Source organism: Typha latifolia, chromosome 3 (assembly GCF_019914945.1).
Source record: "Typha latifolia isolate L0001 chromosome 3, TyphaL0001v2, whole genome shotgun sequence".
Classification (NCBI taxonomy): Eukaryota; Viridiplantae; Streptophyta; class Magnoliopsida; order Poales; family Typhaceae; genus Typha; species Typha latifolia.
Window position 1 is genome coordinate 12,640,886 of NC_133088.1, and position 9,318 is coordinate 12,650,203.

The 9,318-nt window shown below is 36.1% G+C and overlaps 1 protein-coding gene across 1 annotated transcript; it reads right to left on the reverse strand.

Annotated features, from left to right (window-relative positions):
• Positions 1-491: 491 nt before the first annotated feature.
• On the reverse strand, positions 492-6,816 carry LOC140785207 (uncharacterized). The gene is made up of 4 exons (XM_073132982.1): positions 6,218-6,816; positions 5,949-6,138; positions 2,670-5,586; positions 492-969 (listed from the first exon to the last, which is right to left on the reverse strand). Exons 2-4 carry the CDS (start codon positions 5,973-5,975, stop codon positions 590-592), a joined length of 3,324 nt encoding a protein of 1,107 aa, XP_072989083.1. The 5' UTR covers positions 5,976-6,138; positions 6,218-6,816; the 3' UTR covers positions 492-589.
• Between the last annotated feature and the right edge of the window lie 2,502 nt (positions 6,817-9,318).

A 9,318-nucleotide genomic window follows, 5' to 3' on the forward strand; every position in this document is an offset into this window, starting at 1 on the left:
AGGACAGAATGAGTTTGTACTCACAACTCAACTAACCTTAGGTTAAGTTTGAGATTTCTCAACCTATGCTTCCTTGTCCAACCAAATCTGAAAAGTAAATACAACTGGACTAAAAATTGGAGTTGGTCATATTTGGATTTAGCCCAACCCCAAGCAGTAGTCCTACTGGATTGAACAACCGTGTACTGTACCAAGAATTCCAGAAAAGGAATAAAGGAAGATGAAACCACCAGGCAGAAAGTACATTACGACACTAAATGATTTATCAAGAAAAATTCATAGTGACACAATGTAGTATTTACAATATCAGACTTGCATTCTTTTGAACATCAAAACCAATGACATCTAGCAAAAAACAGGAAACCCCATCTGACAATTCTGTTTGTAAAATTGACTAAGTTCTTTCCTTGTTCTTATGCTTTTTGGAAAGATACTCATGATTCTTATAAAAAGTACCATAGAAGATGTTGAGATATATGTAACATCAAATATTATATAAAGAATGGGTATTATTAGAAACTATATCAAATTACAACGAAAAAAATCAGCAAAAGCAGAGGCTTCAGATCAAAACAAAAATATAAGTACATTATGAGTCATCCTCCTTTGGAGAAAGATCAGAAGCTGGTGAGGAAGCAAAGCTCCCAGCTCTCTCTTTAGACTCAACTAGCATAACTACAACTTGTCGCATCGGTGGCCTATCAAATGGAGACATATTTGTACATAGCAAAGCAATTTTTAATACTGTGATCATGTGATCAATAGCAACTTTCTCTTCTAGATCCAATCTACTATCAAGAATTCCCGGTGCCAAAGAATTATTCTTGATGTAAGTTCTTACCCATGTAACAAGGTCACCTCCCTGGTCCAATGGTTGCACAGGTGTTCTTCCAGTCAACAACTCCAATAGTACAACTCCATAACTATAGATATCACATTTTTCTGTGACCTTCATGGTATATGCATATTCTGAAGAAAAAGGACAAGGTCAGCAACAAAACATATACCACCTAAGTACAAGTACAAATTTCCAGGTTGATTGTGATATACTCTAGAAGAGGTATTCTACTGCAATTTAGTAGTAAAAGAAAACAGAAACAATAGTGATCCAGAGACTGTACCACTTGGATAGGAATATCCAAGCTAATAAAAGTAAGCATAGGTGTTGGACTATAAAAGAATAAAATTATTATTCTCTAAAAGTTTTAAGTTTTTAGAGTAATGGATAAGTTAACATAGTATTAGAACAAAAGGTTCTAAGTTCGAATCTCACCGGCCCTATCTATCAATTAATATATAAAACCCCCAACAATTTAATTCAAATCTACTTCTTGAGCCTCCTAAAATGGGAAAGAAGTAGCATACAATATGAACTTTTGAGTATCAAGTATGTGGACTTTGAAATCAAAATTAAACGATCCAATTAATGGCAGTTTGCTAGATGCAAGTTAAAATAAAAAAGGCAAGTAATGATCATCAAAACAAGAATTTATTCAAGATGAAAAGGGAACAGAGAAACCTTCTCTAGTACTTCTTTTGTCATAGATATGACCAAGCCATTTAAAAGGATAATCCTATCATGAGATTAATGATATATATTTTATGATCAGTTAAACAGCTTCTACTATTGGGTAGGTATTCCATTTAAATTCTTCAATGAATAATAAGGATATCAAAAAATTTAGTACACTAATGCTTAAGTATGGTAGCAAAAGCATAACAATAACAATTAACAGGAAAGAACAGTCTGCAACTAGCTGAGCACCAAATTATGACAATCTCCCAGGGCTAATAATATATAGCCAGCATAGGCACATGCGAAATACAACTAATATAGTCATCCAGTGAACAATTACACGTGAACTGTGTTTAAATTTTCACCAGAAACCAAAAAATTTTACTGAATCGTTTCACGTTTGGATCCTATTTTTCCCTGAGAATACCCTGGAAACCAGCATCCAACTGAGACAGCCATCATAACAATTTTTTCACATATCTTTCAGATTTCCAGATGGATTTGGTTGGAATCCAGCTTGTAGCTCGCCCAGTATCAACCAGTTGCCCACATGCTATGCAATCTAGCAACAATTTGAAAATAAGAGAAAAACAAGAAAATTTACACATTTTTGGCTGGATTTCGTATGAATTTTATTTATTCAATTCACTCCTCTTTTGTCTGAAAGGAAACATTCACACTTAAAGCCTTACAGGCTGGGAATAGGACCCACTGTCCTGTTTTCAACAAAAACTCAAATCACACAACTCTCTTTCCATCTTCACATTGTGATGATCAATAACATGTTCAAAAGTTTCATAATGTTATGTGAATCATTATATTCTTACTTCTACTATATTGATTTATAAATTCTACATTTCCTTCTATTGTGTAGATTTTCTTTTGAACTTTTATCTATTTAAAAAAAGGCTGAAAATGACTAATATTAGAGGAAAAATGGATGAAACTGACTAAAACATTAGTTTTTCAAGGAACTGAAACCAAAACAGCAATGAAGATGAAAACAATATTAGATAGTTCAGTATCAGAGCTAAACAATAGTACTGCAACATTAGCTGTTTTTGTAATTCTTCAAAACATGCAATTATGATAAAATCCTTACAAGGCACAGAAAACAAATAGTGTAATAAGAAAGTGTTATTTCAGGGCTCACCAGGTGCTATATACCCATAGGATCCAGCAACTGCAGACATCGACTTTGACTGTGGCATGTCAATAACTTTTGCCAATCCAAAGTCTCCAACATGAGCTTCAAAATTTTCATCCAGTAAAATGTTGTTGGATTTGATATCTCGGTGAATAATACGAGGCTTGCAATCATGATGCAAATATGAAAGCCCCTCAGCAGCTCCAAGGGCAATCATAAAGCGCGTCTCCCAATCAAGACAAGAAGAAGATTGACCATGGAGTAGCTCACCCAGACTGCCCCTTGACATGTATTCATAGAGAAGAAGGTTAGAACCTTGGTGATGACAGAAGCCATAGAGCTTCACAATATTCCGATGTCTTATTTTTCCAAGAGTCAAAATCTCTGCGCGAAAGCTGTTATCTGTATTGCTGCCCTCTCTATTTGATGCTAGCTTCTTTACAGCAATTGTCTGTCCAGATCCCATATTAGCCTTGTAAACTGTCCCACAAGCACCCCTTCCGATTACAAAACTCTCCTCGAAATTATTTGTAGCAGCAACCAGATCTTGGAATGTAAACCCTTCCTTTGGGGAAACATACATGCCCGACGCTGCAGAACAAAGTTGTTTATCTTGCAAAGGAGCAACAGTTTCAAGTGGTCTTCTCATATGATATACAATCACAACAATAAGAACAAGTGAAACTCCTCCAATAGCAGCAGCAATAATAGCAACAATCTTACCCAAGGGTTTCGAGCTTCTAAATGATGAGGGAGGGGCTAGAGATGAAGACCCACTACACTCACCAACAAGTCCACCACAGAGCCCTTTATTTCCTATAAAACTGCTAGCAGCCATGTTTTCAAACAGTGCTATAGGTGGAAGAGGACCAGTGAGATCATTGTATGAGACATTGAGCCCAAGTAAACTGGACAGATTTGCAAATGTCGCTGGGATTTCACCAGTTAAGTTATTGTTGTTGAGTAACAAATATTCCAATAAAGCAAGATTCCCAAGCTCATCTGGTATATTCCCAGAAAGTTTATTATGGCTAAGATTCATTGCAATCTGTAAGCTTGAGAGGCCACCCAATTCCTTTGGTATTCCACCTGAAAATTGATTACCACCCATCTGCAACTCTGTCAAATGAGTAAGCTCACCTAAGATGGTAGGTATCGCCCCTAATAACATATTATCAGAAAGAATAAGCAGTTCCAACTGCAGAAGAGCTCCAATTTCATTAGGTATTCCACCCTCAAAAAAGTTGAGGCTCAGATCTAGTCGTTGCAGCTTCGTACAATTGAAAATCTCCAATGGTATACTTCCACTCAGTCTATTAGATGAAATATTGAATACAACCAGCCGTGACAGATTACCAATCTCCCCTGGCAATTGCGACGTAAAATAATTGTTGGGAAGATTAAGCCTTTGCAAAGCTTTGCATTTTCCTATCTCTGGTGGAATAGGTCCACTGAACTTATTCTGGTCTATCTCAATGGTTGTCAAATTCACCAGATTGCAGAGATCAGAAGGAAAGCTGCCTGTCAGGCTATTCTCACCAAGGCGAAGCTGCACTAAAGACTTGCAGTTTGTCATCCCTCTTGGAATATTTCCATTCAACTTATTCGTCCATAGATTCAACAGAATGAGATTAGAATGTCTGCAAAGATGGGTTGGTATTTGCCCAGTAAGATTGTTGTTTGAGAAATCAACCACCCACAGTGGACTATAGACCCCAAGCCTCTGAGGAATGTCACCTGAAAGCATATTATTAAAAAGTTGTAATTGGATAAGCCCACTCAGATACTGCAACCCTACTGGGATGGTGCCAGTAAGGTAGTTGATTGAGAGATCAAGCTTTGTCAAGTTCTTCAATCCACAAAGTTCAATCGGAATAAAACCTGTAAGCTGATTCTGGAAGAGATAGAGCAGACGCAAGCCCTTCACATTGCCTAACTCCTTTGGTATTCCTCCTGTCAACATATTTTCTGAGAAGTCTATTTCGGTTGCTAAAGTCAGATTTCCAATTTCACTTGGAATTGTACCATTTAATCCATTTCTGTACAGGTATAGGTTTTGCAGATGCTTCAGGTTCCCCAATGTCACAGGTATATAACCCACTAGATTATTCTGGTAAAGGGCAATAATTTTGAGGTGCGTACAGTTACCAAGCTCTTTTGGGATGACTCCGGACAGTTGGTTACCCCAAAGAATTAATTCTCTCAGATAACTCAGCTTCCCGAGCTCTTTAGGGATCTCACCTCCCAGTTGGTTTTGGGCAAGACCAAGCACTTCCAAGTTCTGGCATTCACCTATCTCCGCAGGAATGCTTCCAGATATGAGGTTCTGTCCTGCTCGAAAAGTTACCAGGCTCTTGAGTTTACCGATAGAATGAGGTAATGAACCTGAGAGGTTATTTGTGTATGCCACTAACTCTGTGAGTGATGACATGCCCCCAATCTCCTCCGGTAGAGACCCAGAAAGCTTGTTATTACACACATTGCAAGTAATCAAGAAGGATAGTTTTCCCAGCTCAGGGGGGATTTCACCTTCAAAGTTATTGTCATGGAGGTAAAGGGCCTCTAACTTCGAACAGTTCCCAATTTCCCCAGGAATTTTGCCAGAGAACCCATTGAAGGAAAGATCAAGATAAGTCAAGTGAACCAATCCACCAATGCTCGATGAGATTGTTCCGGAAAGATTCATGGACTTAAGATCGAGAGAGAAAACTACTGGATCATAGTCCAATGTGCAATTCACACCCTTCCATCCACAAGGTGTTAGATCATCTGCGTTCCAATTACCAAGGTGGTGGAGATCATCACTGAAATTACTCTTAAGTTCCAAAAGATATTGACCTTCAAGGTTTACTCCCTCTGAACTATGAAAAAACAGAAAGGCTACCAGCACAGCTAACTGAATAACTCCAAAAGCAAAAGTCCCCTGCATTTCCAAAATAGCATGCATGTTCACCATCAGAGAAAATACAATTATAAGGTGATTCACAAATCCAAATCCAAATCGCATCCATTGTCTAAGTAATTATTGGCAAGAGGAGGAGCCCTAAAACCCTGATTCTAATCAATCAAGAATGAATTCCTCAGCTTATTGGTTTCCCAAATTGAATTGAAAAAAAAAAAAAATACAAAACATGCAGTTTAAAAAGTGGCATTTCAGTTCGGATATAATTGAAGAAAGAAACAAGAGGAAGTAACATAGCAATCAAAGAACATACATACATAGAGAAAACAACTTGTATGGCTAGAAAATACCGTAACAACAAAAGAAGGAAGAATTCAACAGACCTTTGACTCCATGATTCGTATCCCCATTTCAATGGCCTCAGCAACATAATACGTGAAGCTCCATGACTTTATGTAAACTCACAAATATAACCAAAAATTTCCACCACTTGGTAGCTGCTCCCGCTCCAAATTCAAAACCATTCGAGAATTTCCAGCACCTAACTTTGAAATCGCCTTCTTTTCACACTGCCTGGCTACCAAACACGTTCTATATTCTCACACAGACAAACCAATCATAGAAGTCTATACACAGAATCAAGAGAACCCACCTCAAACCAACTTCCACCTTTCTTTATCTCCTTCGAGTAAACTAGAAATCGAGCTCTACCCACTTCATCTCTTCCAGTTTCCGTCGCCTCGCCGGCATCAAAATCTTAACTTTCTTCTCATGGATCTCACCATTCACCAATAGAGAAGAAACCTAACAGGATCTTTCTCAAATCCACTCACAACGATCAAGAGCCCCAGAAACCACGAATCTTTGGAACCAGTAGGGAATACCAAGTTCGCTTTTTCCAGTCTAGATCTTAGGGAGAAAAAAAAAAGCGAGCTTTGCAGATTTTCCCGAGTGTGCGCAAAGCGACCACCTTTTCCTTTTCTCTCCTGGCCTTCTTGGAAGCAATGATTCACGGAATCTACCTCGTCTTCTCTCCTTTTTATTTTTTCCCCCCTTCCCTAGATTTCCCACCGACTCCTTACACTGGATTTAGCCTTCTTTGGCCTCATCCCAACCTCACCATAAATCGACAAAAAATTAAAAATAAATCATCAAGAAAGAGAAGAGAGAGAAGCTGTAATGGCCGGCAAGCACGCTTTCAAGTTTCAACTTTCCATCTCTTTCCCTCTGCCTGTCGTAATCCAAGGGACTCCCTTCCCACAACCCAACCTTTTTCCTTTATTTTCTCTAGAGACTTTTATTTGTTAATTTTATCATTGGTATTAATAAACTAGTGTGCTAAATCTAATATTAGTTATGGGTTTGAGAGCTTGAGCAGTAGAGAGGCTTTTGGGCTTTGTGCTAACTTTGAGGTGATTTGGTCAGACTAAAGATTTTGTGCTTCTATATGCGTGCAAGTCATTGAAATGAGAATTGCCCTTCCAATTAGGTCATCTTATTATCTGTCACATATATATATATATATATATATATATATAATATACACACCACTCTTATTTAAAATTGGATGATATAATTTTCTTTTGACATGCTACTCTAATTTTTTTTTTCTTTTTTATTTTCTAAGATAAGTGGGTAGAGCTTGCTCATTTAAAAAAAAAAAAAAAACTAGAAACTTATGACATAAAAATATAAACTATTAATTATAATTCCGGTGAAGAATATGATGTCTCCGGCCAATTAATGTGCTAGTGATGAGATTATTTTTTCCCTCTATTTCTCGATAAGTAAATATTTGTGGTGTCCCAAGGAAATCATAAGTTATCCTAAATCAAACCTCAAATATGAACGGAATGTTATAATCACTGTGTTGTTTGTTAGTGGGCATATTAATTATATTTATCTTTGGAATCACAAACCTAAGTTAGGTTCTTATTCCATGTGTGAGGTTCTTATTCCATATTAATTGTGTTCAGTGATGTAGGTTTTAGTCAAAATGATTTGGGAACCATCCACTTGGTTTGGTCAACAACTTTGTTTTCAAACCCTAAGCTTTGGCGTAGCTTCATTGGATAGAGCTTTTAAATTGTTTTGTACGAAACGCTATTCAAGTATCAAATCAATGCTTTGTCTTGCAAGGACACAAAATCTCAAGATTTTAATAGTGAAGAAGGAAAACTATTGATGCTTTCATTAAAGAATCTTTTGACTTTAATTTGTAGATCATTTCAAGCATGGGAAACTTATTACTTTATTCAAGTTAGGTAAAATGGCAAGATAAACAATAAACTTCGTTTACTTTGTATTAGAAATGAAGCATTTCTAAGGAACAAAAAATTTCTAAACCCAATCTTTTACAAAGGATCGAGAGTAATTTTTTTAACTAAGCAGCCAGAGTTCACAGTTATCCACCTTGAAATATTAATCCTTTAGATGGTCAATTATAAAGGAGAATAATGATAACTACGAAATTCTCGCAACAAATAAAGTTCTATATATTTATCTGTTAAAAATAAGGACAAGTACTACAACAAACAAATTTTAACAACTTTGATTGCTATTTAAGTGATAGCTAGAGTAACTCTCCAAAAAATAGTTCATCGAGAAGAACCTAAGGTTATTATACTATTATCCATTATTTTCACAAGGAAAAAAATGTAATGCCAATAGTGAGAAAATTAATATCCCACAAGTAGCAATATCATTACCTAATATTACAAGTTTTTAATAGTTTTTGGGTCCCTTAGGAGCAAATTCTTGTCCAGCATTGCTTGGAATCATGTTTTAGAACACGACAGAGAACTATGAACAGCACATACATAACAAAATCTACCATCAAATCATGTCACTCTCAGATAGGATACGATGTACAATGGGCACCAACGGCATACTGCTTTTTTAACCAAATTTGTTTGATCGTGTCCATTCCTTCTTTTCTCTCTGTTCTTGATCACGTTACAGTCACGAGAGAAATTTTTGCTCCTAAGTTTTTTGTACGAGTCTAGTGATTCTGCTTCTCCCATTAATCAAAAGATCATGTGAGAACAAAACAGTACGATGATTAAGTCATAAGAAAACAGTGTAAAACTCTGAATCTTTGAATTAAAAGTACTTATAAGATATAATGGAGTAGTAAAGCTTTCTTCTTCTTCTTCTTCCTTTTCTTTTTCTTTTTGTGGACTTTCAAGCCCTCAGTCAAGTTAATAAAGTTTATAAAGCAAGAAATTTATTACTTTCCCAATTGCTAAACCACAGTAGATTTTTCTATTTGTATAGTATTATTAGCATAGTAAGGTTATTGCGTCTTGTGACTTCATGTTTACCTCTCACCATATAACAATTAGCTAGCAATTTAAATCTAGAGTCGTCTTAAGAAAAGAATCACAGATCTTGACATTAAATAGATATTTTTTCTTTATATTGTTCATCCTCTTTCCTCCTCTAGATAACAGAGATTGTTTATTTAAGAGATAATATTGAGAAACTGTCGCAAATCGACACACGCGATTTCTCTTAATTTGTTAAAAGTACATAACATGTCCTGAACTACTGACACATAGTATAACGATTTCTTTAATTAAAGGCATTTTAAATTGGGAGTTTTCAATCTTCCTGAGTGGTTAGGGATATATTTTTCTAGAGTTCGATTACAATTATAGTGTGAGGTCATTGTCTGTTTTCTCTCGGCTAAACTTTAAAAGGTCCATCTTTATATTACTTTTAATTATATTCATGCAAATGTTAGAATGATCT

Excerpts from the sequence above, each read along its gene's own strand:
- LOC140785207 (XM_073132982.1), bottom strand. The coding sequence starts at position 5,975 with ATGGGGATACGAATCATGGAGTCAAAG. Across the intron at positions 5,587-5,948 it reads TACGAATCATGGAGTCAAAG|GGGACTTTTGCTTTTGGAGT; the intron begins GTCTGTTGAATT and ends TTGGAAATGCAG. Across the intron at positions 970-2,669 it reads CTATGGGTATATAGCACCTG|AATATGCATATACCATGAAG; the intron begins GTGAGCCCTGAA and ends CTTTTTCTTCAG.